The 15,000-nt window shown below is 42.4% G+C and overlaps 1 protein-coding gene across 6 annotated transcripts in view; it reads right to left on the bottom strand.

The window, feature by feature from the left end:
* Window positions 1-15,000, bottom strand: part of LOC125040111 (transcriptional regulator GZF3-like) — a gene marked incomplete at its 5' end in the record, with an annotated part of 38,583 nt that overhangs the window by 17,755 nt on the left and 5,828 nt on the right. For 5 of the 6 annotated variants that reach the window (XM_047634618.1, XM_047634621.1, XM_047634620.1 and 2 more), the window contains 4 exon segments: window positions 480-631; window positions 2,188-2,273; window positions 10,372-10,494; window positions 14,309-14,403. In XM_047634618.1, coding sequence (XP_047490574.1) covers window positions 480-631; window positions 2,188-2,273; window positions 10,372-10,494; window positions 14,309-14,403 — 456 coding nt within the window. 6 annotated transcript variants of the gene reach the window in all.

Genomic DNA, 15,000 nt, shown 5'->3' with positions numbered 1-15,000 from the left:
ATGTCTCTGTCTCTGTCTCTGTCTCTGTCCCTGTCTCTGTCCCAGTCTCTGTCTCTGTCTCTGTCCCTGTCTCTGTCCCTGTCTCTGTCCCTGTCTCTGTGTCTGTCTCTGTGTCTGTCTCTGTGTCTGTCTCTGTGTCTGTGTCTGTCTCTGTGTCTGTCTCTGTGTCTGTCTCTGTGTCTGTCTCTGTGTCTGTCTCTGTCTCTGTCTCTGTCTGTCTCTGTCTGTCTCTGTCTGTCTCTGTCTGTCTCTGTCTCTGTCTCTGTCTCTGTCTCTGTCTCTTTCTCTTTCTCTTTCTCTTTCTCTTTCTCTTTCTCTCTCTCTCTCTCTCTCTCTCTCTCTCTCTCTCTCTCTCTCTCTCTCTCTCTCTCTCTCTCTCTCTCTCTCTCTCTCTCTCTCTCTCTCTCTCTCTCTCACTCACTAACAACCCCAACCCACCTAACGCCCTCCACCCAACCCATAACAACAACCCGACTCACCTGGTTGAGCGAAGGGATGGTGGAATTGGCCGGCAGAGGGCAGGCCTGTCGCTGCGTCACCTGGGTGCTCGGGTAGACTCTGGGCGTGAAGCTGATGGGCGGTGTGGAGGGCGTGTTCTTGATGGCACCCAGGTCCTGTACACCGTAGTCCACTGGGTGGGCGTGGGAGAGAAGAAAATGGGTGTGGTTAAAGAGGTGTTTGTGTGTGTGTGTGGGGGGGGGGGGGGTTGTATAAAGGTGCGTTGAAATGAGGGAAGATAACAGGGAAATGCATAGTGGTAAGTGCTTCCTAATGAAAAAAATGTGTAAGTGAATAGTAAGTAAGAAGCATATAAATAGATGGTAAACAAAACAAATAGATAAGTAAACGCATAGACAAGTTAACTCTTCTACCATCCTTCTTCCCACTTTCCACCACCCTTCCACCCTCAATCCACCATCCTTCCACCCTTCCACCCTCTTTCCACCCTTCCACCCTCTTTCCACCCTTCCACCCTTCCACCATCCTTCCACCCTTCCACCATCCTTCTACCCTTCCACCCTCAGTCCACCATCCTTCCACCCTTCCACCCTCAATCCACCATCCTTCCATCCTTCCACCCTCTTTCCACCCTTCCACCCTCAGTCCACCATCCTTCCACCCTTCCACCCTCAATCCACCACCCTTCCACCATTCCACCTTCTTTCCACCCTTCCACCCTCAATCCACCATCCTTCCACCCTCTTTCCACCCACAATCCACCCTCCATCCACCCTCAATCCACCATCCTTTCACCCTCAATCCACCACCCATCCACCCTCTACCACCCTCAATCCACCACCCATCCACCCTCAATCCACCCTCAATCCACCACCCATCCACCCTCAATCCACCCTCATCCACTATCCTCCGGCGCCGCTGAGCAACTAGGAGCCCCATAACGTGTAGTCTCAAACATCCTTTCTTGAGCTCGGATTTTCCCAATCCTTCGGGGGCTTGTGAAGGGATGTGTGGGTTTGGCCAAATATGCAAATATGTTAATGTTACGTATCCTCTCTCTCCTCCTCCTTCTCTCTGTCTCTCTTTTATTTATTTGTGTGTCTCTTTGTTTTGTGTGTGTTTGTTTGTTTGTACGGTTTTTTGTATTTTTGTTGTTTTCATTGTTTTTTTTTTTTTTTTTTTTTTTTTTGTATTCTGGATTTTAACTTTTTTTTCTTCTTCTTCTTTCTTTGTGCTCTCCTTTCCATCCTCCGTCTTTTCCCTCCTCCCTTTTTTCTTGTCCCTATCTTTTCCTAATTCCTTTTTTCTCTCCTTTCTCTTAACTTTCCTTTTTCCTTTTCTCTTCTCCCTCCTTATCCCTCCTCCCTTCTCCCCCTTTCTATTTCCTTCCCTCCCTTTTCCCTACCCCCTTCCTCTTCCCTCCCTCTTCCCTCCCTTCTCCCTCACCTTTCCTCCAATTTCTCTTTTCCTACCTCCCTCTTCCTTCCTTCCTCCTTCTTCCTCCCTCCTCCCTCATTCCTCCTCCCTTTTTCCTCCTCCCTCCTCCTCCTTCCCTCCCTCCCACCCTCCCACCCTCCCACCCTCCTCCCTCCCACCCTCCCTCCCTCCCCCCTCCCTCCCTCCCCCCCTCCCTCCCTCCCTCCCTCCCTCCCTCCCTTCCTCCCTCCCTCCCTCCCTCCCTCCCTCCCTCCCTCCCTCACTCCTTCCTCCCTCCTTCTGTACACCTACCTTGTTGTGGCCACATATTGGTGGGCGTGGAAGGCACATCTTGTACAGTAGGGGTGTACATAGCCCCTCGGCTGCTGTACATCCCACTGAAAAATAAAAGGAGAAAAAAAGGGGAAAATATTATTATTTGTAGTAGTGATTAAAATTATATTAGAAATGGTAATAACTGTGATAATAATTATAATAATGATGGTTGTGAAATGGTAATAACTATGATGATAATTATAATAATGATGGTTATGAAATGGTAATAATAATTATAATAATGATGGTTATGAAATGGTGATAACTATGATAGTAATTATAATAATGATGGTTATGATTATAGTGATTATGATGATTATAATGATGTTGAGGGCGAAGAGGAGGAGAAGGATACACAAGAGAATAAGAATATGAATAAGATTAAGAAGAAGAAGAAAGACAATTAGGCAATGGCTTTTGTATAACACAAGGTCATTTTAAACTAAAATTTTAAACCAAAATATCAAAAATAACAAATCGACATATATACACCTCCCAAAAAATTATAAGTAAATAAATGATAATAATAATAACGGTAATAATAATATTGATGATAATAATAATAAAAAGAAGAAGAAGAAAAATAAAAATAAAAATAAAAATAATGATAATAAAAATAAAAATAATGATAATAATATTAATAATAATAAAGATAATAGTAATAACAATAATAATAATAAATAAATAAATAAAAAACAAACAAACATACCATATGAACTACGACAAAAAAACACAACACATTTACAAAGAGTCATTGTTTACATTTCAGCTTCAGGTGCGAAAGGTCACTGGAAATCGAGGACTTCTTAGAAAGGACAAAAGATTGCACGGGAAGCGTGAGTGTAAGAGCGTCTTTCCATCTCTTCAAGGACAGCGTCAGTTGCCAATTGGAAGTTCGGGAGATGGTGGAGTGCTGCTGGGTTTTTGGCTGGCTCTTTTTCAGTTTTTTTGTTTTTTTTTTACTTTTTTTTTTGTTTTACTTTTTTTATGGCTCTCTTTTGTTCTGATTCTGGTTCTTTTTGTATACATATCTGTTTCATTTATTATTATTATCCTCTTCTTGTTTTTTTTTTTTCTCCTCCTCCTCCTCCTTCTTTCCCTCCTTCTATTCATTCTCCTCCTCTTCTTTTTCCTCCTCCTCCTCCTCCTCCTCCTCCTCCTCCTCCTTCTCCTTCTCCTCCTTCTCCTCCTCCTCCTACTTCTTCTTGTCCTCTTTCTCCTCTAATTCCCTCTCCCTTACCACCTTCTCTCCTTTTCTCCTTTCTCCCTCTTCGCAAGTTCACAAAGCTCACCGGAGACAGATACACACACAAAAAAAAAAAAAAAAAAAAAAAAAAAATTCAAACATTCCCCTGTTTACCAACGCCCCCCCCCCCCCCACCATCTTCCTGTCCCCCCCAACTCCCCAACCCCCAACCCCCCACCTCACCCCAACTTGCCCTCTTGAAAACTTGGAAATTTGGAGATGTGTCCCTTAAAAATGAAAAGGATGTGTTGTTGCCATCAGTAGATCTTTGGGTTTTACCGATTTTTTTGTTCATTTGTTTTTCTTTTTTTGTTTGTTTGTTGTATTTGATTTGTCGTATTTGTTGTATTAATGATGTTGCTGTTAATAGTGTTGTAATGATGATCTTTGACAGTAATGGGTGATTATTCATATTGCTGTTAGTATTAGTAGTGATGGTATTAACACTAGCAGATAGAATGATGATAAGGATAATGATAGTGGTGATAATAATAGTAATAAAATGATGATAAATGATAATGACAATGATAGTGATGATGATGATGAAGATGATAACAATTATAATGGTAATGATAATGATAATGATAATGATAATGATAGTGATGATGATGATGATAACAATGATAATGGTAATGATGATGATAACAATGATAATGGTAATGATATTGATAATGATAATGAAGAAGAAAAAAGAAATAGAAGGAGAAAGCCAAAGAATGAAGATAAATTTAAAAAATGAAGAAAACGCGACCCGGTCATCAAATTACCATTGTTTTGAAGAGTTATGGTGGATATGACTAAGTAATTAGGGTTAATTGAGAGTGACAGGGTTAGGGTAATTAAGGTTGTAATAGTAGTAGTGGTTGTAGTGGCAATAGTAGTAAGAGTAGTAGTAGTTGCTGTGATGGTAGTAATAAGAATGGTAGTAGTAGTAGTGGTAGTAGAAGTAATGTAGTAGTAGTAGTAGTAGTAGTAGTAGAGGTAGTTGTAGTAGTAGTTATAGTAGCAGTAGTAATTGTAGTATTTAGTAGTATATGTGAGAAAGAGACCAAAGCAGAAACAACAAGGACAATAAAACAATAACAAGGACATAAGTAAGACAGAAAAGGAAACAAACACAGCCAGAGACGGAAACAAAAAAAAAGACAAATGATAAATAAGAGAGAGAAACAAAACAAAAACAACAAGTAACACTGGATCCAATTCCCCCAAAATCCCACAGCATCCACCCCCACCCCCCTTCTCATCCCCCCCTCCTCTTCTCTTTCTCTCCTCCTCCCCCATTACACCACCCTTTCATCTCCCACTCACCCCCCCCCCCCCCACACACACACCTTTTACTGAGAAGAACCCAAGGACCTTATCCTCTCTCGCCTCTCCCTCTCTCTCGCCTCTCTCTTGCCTCTTCCTCTCTCTTGCCTCTCTCTTGCCTCTCTCTTTCCTCTCTCGCCTCTCCCTCTCTCTCGCCTCTCTCTTGCCTCTTCCTCTCTCTTGCCTCTCTCTTGCCTCTCTCTTGCCTCTCTCTTGCCTCTCCCTCTCTCTCGCCTCTCTCTCGCCTCTCTCTTGCCTCTCCCTCTCTCTCGCCTCTCTCTCGCCTCTCCCTATCTCGCCTCTCTCTCGCCTCTCCTTCTCTCGCCTCTCTCTTGCCTCTCCCTCTCTCTCGCCTCTCTCTCGCCTCTCTCTCGTCTCTCCCTATCTCGCCTCTCTCTCGCCTCTCCTTCTCTCTTGCCTTTCTCTCGCCTCTCTCTCGCCTCTCCTTCTCTCGCTTCTCTCTCGCCTCTCCCTCTCTCTTGCCTTTCTCTTGCCTCTCTCTCGCCTCTCTCTCGCCTCTCCCTCTCTCTTGCCTTTCTCTCGCCTCTCCCTCTCTCTTGCCTTTCTCTTGCCTCTCTCTTGCCTCTCGCTCACCTCTCTCTTGCCTCTCTCTTGTCTCTCTCTTGCCTCTCTCTCGCCTCTCTCTTGCTTCTCTCTTGCCTTTCTCTTGCCTCTCTCTCACCTCTTCCTTGCCTCTCCCTCTCTCTTGCCTCTTTCTTGCCTCTCTCTCGCCTCTCTCTCGCCTCTCCCTCTCTCTTGCCTCTCTCTTGCATCGACGACCCGGCGCTTGCATAACCACACGAATTTTCCTCCCAGGCGTGAGGCAACCGCTGCTTCCTATGACAGTAGACAGCCAGGAGTCTCCGAGGACGTCGCTCAGAGCCTCCTTGGCCATTGACGGGATGTTACGAGAGAAAACAAAAACGAAAATATGGGATTTTTTTTTTTTTTTTTAAATGTTGGGGTTATGGTCCTTCGGTTTGTTGTCTCCGGTCTCCTCCTCCTCCTCCTCCTCCTCCTCCTCCTCCTCCTCCTCCTCCTCCTCCTCCTCCTCCTCCTCCTCCTCCTCCTCCTCCTCCTCCTGGAAGTCTAGGTTAGAATGGCGGTTTTCTGGTTTTCGATCTTTGGTTTTAATTTTGTTTTTCGATTTTTTTTTTTTTACTTGAGGTTTCCTTTTTTAGGGGGGGGGGGAATTCTTCAAGTTGCGAAAGTTAATTTACTTTCATTCGTATGTGTCCGTTATACTTCTGCGTCTGTTTTTCTTCTTCTTCTTCTTCTTCTTCTTCTTCTTCTTCTTCTTCTTCTTCTTCTTCTTCTTCTTCTTCTTCTTCTTCTTCTTCTTCTTCTTCTTCTTCTTTCTTTTCCTCCTCATCCCCCTCCTCCATCTCCTCCTTCACCATCACCAACACCAACACCACCAACACACACCCCCCCCCTCCTCCTCCTCCTCCTCCTCCTCCTCCTCCTCCTCCTCCTCCTCCTCCTCCTCCTCCTCCTCCTCCATCCTCCATCCTCCATCCTCCATCCTCCATCCTCCATCCTCCATCCTCCATCCTCCATCCTCCATCCTCCACCCTCCATCCTCCATCCTCCATCCTCCATCCTCCATCCTCCATCCTCCATCCTCCATCCTCCTTCTCCTCCTTCTCCTCCTCCTCCTCCTCCTCCTCCTCCTCCTCCTCCTCGTCACAAACGCAGGGCAAACATACAGCTTGTCCAAAGTCACACCAAGTGCAGTCGAGTCGGAAAGGGTTGACCTATGCCCCGCGTCCTGCTGTCCTGTCCTTACACTGTAGGTCATGAGTTGTATTTGTTTTGTGTTTTATTTTGATATGTGGGTATGTCTCTTATTATTTCTGTTTCGCGTTTTGGTTCTCTGTTTCTCTTTTCTTTTTCTTTTCTTCCTCTGTTTCTTTCTCTTTTCTTCGTTTTTCTCTCTCTGTCTCTTGTTATTTCTGTTTCGCGTTTTTATTCTTAGGTTTCTGTTTTCGTTTACTTTTCTTCCTCTGTTTCTTTCTCTTTTCTTCGTTTTTCTCTCTCTGTGTTTTTAATGTTCTGATTTTTTTTTTTTTACCTTCCTTTTTCACTTTCATATTTTCTTACTTATTTCTGTTTCTCTTTTTTTTTATCTTTCCTTTTCTTTCTTTCTTCTCTCTTTCCCTTAGTTTTCTCTTTCTCTGTCCGATCGAGTGCGCAAGTCTCAAAAATAAACAACAATATTTATTTTACCTCTGTAGACAAAGGAAAATCCACATACACACGAATAAAATCATTCACCACTACTTTAATAATAACAATAATAATAATAATCATCATAGAATAGAAGAAACATACGCTATCGAATAAATCCCCCCCCCCCCCAAAAAAAAAAAAAAAACACAACAATAAAAATAATTTTAACAATAATAATAATCATAGCATAGAAAAAACACACGCTAACGAATAAATCCACACAAAAACACACAAAAAAAACGACACCAGTAAAACAATACGACGGAACACCACGACAACCGAACCGCAGTCTTCGCTTGACCACTGAAACACGCAGAAGCGATCATCCAACCATGACCAGCTGTATCCTGTGGCGCCGACACACAAAACACGTATGGACATATCAAGACACATTACGCATGTACATTACAACAGACATATCCGTGATTATGCGTACGTATGTATGTATACACGTGGGCATATGTATGGATATATCATATAGATATGCTTAGATATATCATATATATAGATAGATAGATAGATAGATATGTGATGTATGTAGATTTACGCAAACATACACGCATAACCTCTCAATAACCCTCTTCACATGCCCCCCCCCCCCTATAATGCCTCATGACCTTCACAAATTAATTTTCAACTGACCCCCCCCCCCCCATCGAATCCTCCTACACAATGACCTCATTTGCATTCCCCCACCCAACCCCCAACACATGGCCCCTCCCCAACCCCTTCCCCATCCCTCAAACCCTCTAGATTCCATTTCCAAACCCTTCCCATCCCTAACCACCTTCCCCAACCCCAACCCCCTCCCCAACCCTTCCCCCTTCTCTCCCCAACCCCTCCCCAACCCTTTCCCCAGCCTCTCCCCAACCCTTTCCCCTTCCCTCCCCAACCCCTTTCCCCCCAATCACGCTATTTCACCCACACAAACAATCATTAAATATCCCTCTCCCTTGACCAGCCCCTCCCTCCCCAACCCCCTCTCCCCTGGCCAGCCCCTCCCTCCCCAACCCCCTCTCCCCTCCCCAACCCCTCCCTCCCTCCCTCCCCTCCCCCTCTCCCCCAACCGCGATAATTCACCCACGCATAACGGGCATTAAATATCCCCGGCGCCGCAAAATAACATTCACTGAACCCAGCGCGACGGATGTGGCGAGTCGGGCCAGGCCTCCTCACGCGACGAAATTTTAATGAAGTGCATCCTTTTAAGAGTGACTTTTGAGGTTGGGAATGTTTGAATTGGTAAGGGGAGGAGGTCGTGGTGTTGAATGGCAGTAGATGGTAATGTGGTGGGGGTGATTAATGGTGATGAGAGTGGGGGGGGGGGGGGTGTAAATGTTATTATTGACAAAGAGGAAGCTATATATATATATATATATATATATATATATATATATATATATATATATATATATATATATATATTACATGAAGGCAAACAAATAAACAAATAACAATCAACCAGAATCCAAATAGATAGATAAATAAATAAATAATTAAATAATTAAATTGACGAACCAAAATAAATAATATTAGAACAATAAATCGACGAAAAAACAAATAAACAAATAAAAATATAAATACAAAAATAAATACATGCATGAAGAACCGCCTTCGAAACCTTGAATGAATTAATGAATTTAAAAAAAACGTTCATGGGCTTAAGACAGAAAAGGAACGAACGTTTTTCGGATCTGGTTCGACGAAGGAAAACGTTTTTGTCATTTTCTGTTGCCGCTGTTTGGAGGGCTGGTTTTGTGATTGTTGTTTTTGTGATTGTTTTTTGTGTGATTGTTGTTTTTGTGATTGTTGTTTTTGTGATTGTTATTTTTTGTGATTGTTGTCTTATTGTTGTTGCCTTATTGCCGTTCTTCACCTTATTATTCTACTTATTTTTCATCTCCACCTCCACCTCCACCTCCACCTCCACCTCCACCTCCACCTCCACCTCCACCTCCACCTCCACCTCCACCCCCACCCCCCTCCACCTCCACGTCCACCTCCACCCACACCTCCACCTCCACCTCCACCCCCACCCCCCTCCACCTCCACGTCCACCTCCACCCACACCTCCACCTCCCCCTCCACCTCCACCCCCTCCATCACAACATTCTGGTTATATTATTATAAATATATACACATGAATGTAATTATCAAACAGCGGATGTTACTTCGTGAACGCGCATAAGAATGATGTTTAAATAAGAGCATGTGAAAACAGACTGTCAAATCATAATTAGATATTAATCAACATAAGCAAAATACGTTGACCACATGCTTCCACATAGTCGCTTCCTGTGCAGTTACTGTTGTTGTTGTTTTTGTTGTTGTTGTTGTGATTGTTGTTGTTCTGGGCGTCTTTCATTTAATACTTCAATTGTCTCTTTCTCGCTCTCTCGTTCTCCCTTCTTTCATGCTCTCTCATTCTCTCTCCTTTCTTGTTATCTCTCTATCTCTTTCTTACTCTCTTTTTTCTCTCTATCTCTCTCTCTCTCTCTCTAGTTGTCTTTCTCACTATCTGTCTTTCTCTTTCTTTTTTCTTTTTCTTTCTTTCTTGAAAGAGAGGGAGAGAGAAAGAGAGAGAGAGAGAGTGAGAGAGAGAGAGAGAGAGAGAGAGAGAGAGAGAGAGAGAGAGAGAGAGAGAGAGAGAGAGAGAGAGAGAGAGAGAGAGAAAGAGAACAATAAAGAGAGTAAGAAAGTATTCAAACGAGCGAGAGATTTTTTTTTCCGCATATCATACAGTACTGTATTTTTTTTTTTTTTTTATCAACCTTTCCTAAACAAACTGATTAAAAGCACAATCAAAATCATTAAAAAAAAAAAAAACGCTGCATCTCACTGCCGGTAGTTAATTAATCGATATATCTTTCATCCAAAAATGAAAGTATAAAATATTGTATCTCATTAAAATAGGTTTTAAAAATATTTTATCAGTTGTATGCTTCCTATTTGTGTCGTGTGCACTCTGAAGAAAAAAATAGTGACAATGAAAAATAAGTTGATATCGATTAATGATGATGATGATGATGATGATGATGATGATGATGATGATTATGATGATAATAATGATGATGATGATGATGATTATGATGATAATAATGATGATGATGATGATAATAATGATGATGATGATGATGATGATGCTGATGATGATGATGATGATGATGATGATGATGATGATGATGATGATGATGATGATGATGATGAGGAGGAGGAGGAGGAGGAGGAGGAGGAGGAGGACGAAGGAGGAGAGGGAGAAAGGGGAGGAGGAAGGAAGAGTTAGTGATAATAATAGTAGTAATAATAACAAGAACAACAACAACAACAACAATAATAATAATAACAATAATAACAATAGACAATTCTTTTACCTGGCAGGCGAACCGCGAACCGGGAAGAGCAGCGGTTCCGAACCACTTCCGCTCGAGTCGGTTTGCCAGTGATACCGATCGGATAAGGTCATTTCTCGAGTGGGAAACGAGGTCACTGGTCTTCTGTGGCAGGGATGGTGGAGTTTAGAGCATGGGGTATATATTTTTATTTCTTTTCGAATGTTTTTTTTTTTTTTTTTTTTTTTTGAGGGGGTGGGGGAGTGTCTATTTTTTTTTTTTGGGGGGGGGGATTCTTTATGGTTTATATCGTTAGATTCTCTCTGTCTCTGTCTGTCTTTGTCTCTGTCTCTGTCTCTGTCTCTGTCTCTGTCTCTGTCTCTGTCTCTGTCTCTGTCTCTGTCTCTGTCTCTGTCTCTGTCTCTGTCTCTCTCTCTCTCTCTCTCCCTCTCTTTCTCTCCCTCTCCCTCTCCCTCTCCCTCTCCCTCTCCCTCTCCCTCTCCCTCTCCCTCTCCCTCTCCCTCTCTCTATCTATCTATCTCCCCCCCTCCAAAAAATAAAGAATACCTAAGTAAAAAATCTAAAATTTCAAACGATAAATAAATTTCCAAGAAAAAAAAATCGTCCGAAAGCGAGCAGACGCGAGAAGCTCGGCGATGACTTGGACTTTATTATCCAACAACTCGATAAAACTGATAAGAGAAGAGATAGAAATAAGAAAAAAATCGAACGCATCAGATAAAGAATTTAAAAAAAAAAAAAAAAAAAAAAAAAGAACAAGCAGAGAGAGCGAAAAACAGAAAGAAAGAGAAGAGAGAGAGAGAGAGAGAGAGAGAGAGAGAGAGAGAGAGAGAGAGAGAGAGAGAGAGAGAGAGAGAGATTAACGCATTCTTTGGGCATCGAATATTTCAAAAACCAAAAAAGTTAAATAATCGTGAACCGTGGAACCTTTTCATGTAAAGGGTAAAATAATTCATTCATTCTATTTATCTGAATACCGCAAAATACTACATGATAACAACAGAAATATAATAGTCATTAATAATGATCATCATCATAATGATAATGAAAATAATTGTAATAATGATGATAACAAGTATAACAACAAGAACAGTGATAACAATAACAACTGTGAAATTAGTATTCAGTCATAATGAGCTAATAAGGACCAATCTGTGTGCAGTGTATATTTTCCCTCCTCTTATTTTCTTTTCTCTTTTCTCTTTTCTCTATTCTCTATTCTCTATTCTCTATTCTCTATTCTCTATTCTCTATTCTCTATCCTCCCCACTTCCCTCTTCCCTCTTCCCTCTCCCCTCTCCCCTCTCCCCTCTCCCCTCTCCCTATCTCTCCCTTTCTCTCCTTTTCTTCTTTTCTGTCTCACTCACACTCTCTTCTTTTCTGTCTCACTCACTCACTCACTCACTCTCTCTCTCTCTCTCTCTCTCTCTCTCTCTCTCTCTCTCTCTCTCTCTCTCTCTCTCTCTCTCTCTCTCTCTCACTCACTCACTCACTCACTCACTCACTCACTCACTCACTCTCTCTCTCTCTCTTTCTCTCTCTCTTATCTCCCCATTCATTCCACCATTCTCTCTCCTCCATTCTGTGTCGTCATGCCTCTTTCTCCTCTGTCCAAAGTCTGAGACTGAGACTCGACCCCGATACAGTGTCATCCCCACCGTCAACATAGCCCCAAATTCCTCTTTCGAAGATATAAACATCTCTCGCTATTAAATCATCTTCCCGTCAATTAAGATATCAACGAAACCGGCGTTAATTACCTCCAATTTATCGAATGAAGACTCGGGTCATTAACGAGGTTTTTCAGAACCAGCTGACTAGGGGCGTATCTGGACCTCGTGTTGGTTATCAGAGCTACCTTGATTTCTCCTGATAACCGCTAGATAACGCTGGTGATTAAATACGAATGCATCATTCTACGTAACGAAAGGCCCCAGGCTGAAGCGAATGGAAAGTTTTATTTACGACAAATAAATATATAGGAAGCGAAGTTTTGAATTGATTTCGTCAGGTTGTTAAATGGAGTGTGAAATTGGTTAAAGTTAGGGAGAATGTTGTGTTTTCTTTTCGTAAGAAATGAAAGAATGTCCGTAAAAAGTTCTAGGGTGTTTTCGACCTCCTGCTGCGACGGTAAAAATGCACACATGTACGTACGTACGTACGTACACACACACACACACACACATATACACACACGTACACACACACACACACACACACACACACACACACACACACACACACACACACACACATTCACACTCACACATTCACACAACCCCCCCCCCCCCACTCCCTCCCACACACGAAGACGTTTCAAGAATTAGGATATCAACGCGACGAATGTAACGGATGATAAACCCGATAAAGAATAAAGAGATAAGTAAGATCATTAAATAAATACACGCGTGCGAAACGATTAACCTGCGACGATCAAACAGCAGTTAAGGATAGTGATATTAAATCTGATAGAGACAATCAAAGCGATGATACGCTATCCGGGAGCAGATTATGCGTTCGATTTAAAGAAGGGGGATTTAGCAGGTTAGCGGCACATTTGAGCGATTTCTCGCTAGGGAGACGGAGCTCTCACATGCGTACGAGCTTTTTCTTTTACGGTATCCGGGATTAATCTCTGTGTCCGGTTCGCTACAATTGAGCGGTTTCCTGCTAGGAAGACGGAGCTCTCCTGGAATTACGAGCTTATGTTTTAATGTTATCTGGAGCAGCACTATATATATGTTCGTTTTTTTCCGCTACATGGGGCATTAATATATTTGCTTAGGCAAGTTAACAGTACATCTGAGATCTTTATTACTAGGGAAACTAGGTTCTTCGGGAACTTTACATTTTTAAAGAAGCACTTTAGCACCTTTTCGCTATGTAGACGGCGCTCTCCTCTATTAGGTACGGGCCTATTTTTTTAGGCCTTTGGAATTATTAATATGGTTAAAGTATACGCGTAAATGGGTTTACAGAGAATAGAATCATCCTTCAAAATATATATATTACCTCGGCCGGAAATATTGACAATGATCAAAATAATGATAATGACACAAAATAATAATGAACTTAACCCCACCTTAACATACACAAGTAATCAAGCCATTTCACATCATTCCAGTTTAAATCAGTTAATACCAGTTCATTCGAAGAGACTCTGTGAGACAGAGATCATCTATTTCGAAGGATATATCTATTAATTAAGCAGTTCTCGTTTAGTGAGAATGAGTTTTGGAGTTTAGAAAGAAGAAAACAAGAACGAGGATATAAACGAGACGCAGAGGGATAGACGCAATAATTTTGGAAAAAAAGGAAGCTCGAATATCGGCCAATAAATGAAAAAAAAAAAAAATTAGGTAATAAGGCCAGCGAAATTTACGTATAATGTATGTCTTTTAGAAGCCACAAGCAGACTATGTACATATGAGCAACACATACTTTTGATAATCTCATGCACGTATATACAAAAATGTTTGAATATACTTACCCACTACTTACACATTTTAATCATGATTAATTAATTGATCGTTTAGTAAGTAACAAAATCCTAAATCCTTCCATCCCTCCCTTTCTCCTCACTCTCCCTCTCTCTATCCCTATCCCTATCCCTATCCCTCTCCCTCTCCCTCTCCCTCTCCCTCTCCCTCTCCCTTTCTCCTCACTCTCCCTCTCTCTATCCCTCTCCCTCTCCCTCTCCCTCTCCCTCTCCCTCTCCCTCTCCCTCTCTCCTCTCTCCTCTCTCTCCTTCTCCTTCTCCTTCTCCTTCTCCTTCTCCTTCTCCTTCCCCTTCCCCTTCCCCTTCCCCTTCCCCTTCCCCTTCCCCTCCCTCACTCCCCCTCTCCCCCTTCCCCTCCTTTCCCTCTCCCTCTCCCCCTTCCCCTCCTTCCCCCTCTCCCCCTACCCCTCTCCCCCTTCCCCCCCCTCCCCCTCCCAAAAGCTCATTCCATGTACTCACTTCGCACTCTCGTAATGGAAGTCCATGCTGAACATCTCCAGGGGCTGGCCACGTCCCCCGCTGTACCTGTCGCCTTCCAGCTCCGGGGAATATAACTGCGAGGGAGAAAAAGACGACGACGAGTTAAAAAGATGAATAAAGCGGAGTCTATCTTTATGGATGTGAGGGGGCGTGAGTATAAATGCGAGTGAGGAAAATATGAGGGGGATTGAGTGTAACAGCGAGTGAGGAAAATATGAGGGGGGTTGAGTATAACAGCGAGGGAGGAAAATATGAGGGGGATTGAGTATAACTGCGTGTGAGGGAAATATGAGGGGGCGTGAGTGTAACAGACAAGAAAATATGGGAAATGGCGTGAGTCAAATTGATGAATAAACCTGAATCTGTCTTTATGGGAACGGCGTGAATCGATGAGTAAAGCTGATGAATAAACCTTAGTCGGTCTGTATGAATATAAGGCATTGTGAATAAAAATGATGAGTAGGCTTGAATCTACCGTAAAAGCGTCTAAATATTATACGCATTTAGTATTCATTATCTAAAATTAAGTTACACAATTAACACAAACACAGTAACGTGTACACAAAGATGAGAGGAAAACAGCCACGGTAAGAAATGAAAATGAATCGTAAAGTTTCGAATAATAAACCGAAATGGATCCGTTTCGGTTTATTTTTCGAAACGTTAAGATT

Source organism: Penaeus chinensis, chromosome 28 (genome assembly GCF_019202785.1).
Source record: "Penaeus chinensis breed Huanghai No. 1 chromosome 28, ASM1920278v2, whole genome shotgun sequence".
Lineage (NCBI taxonomy): Eukaryota > Metazoa > Arthropoda > Malacostraca > Decapoda > Penaeidae > Penaeus > Penaeus chinensis.
Note: the sequence above shows the minus strand (reverse complement) of the source record. Positions and strands in the feature narration are given on the sequence as shown.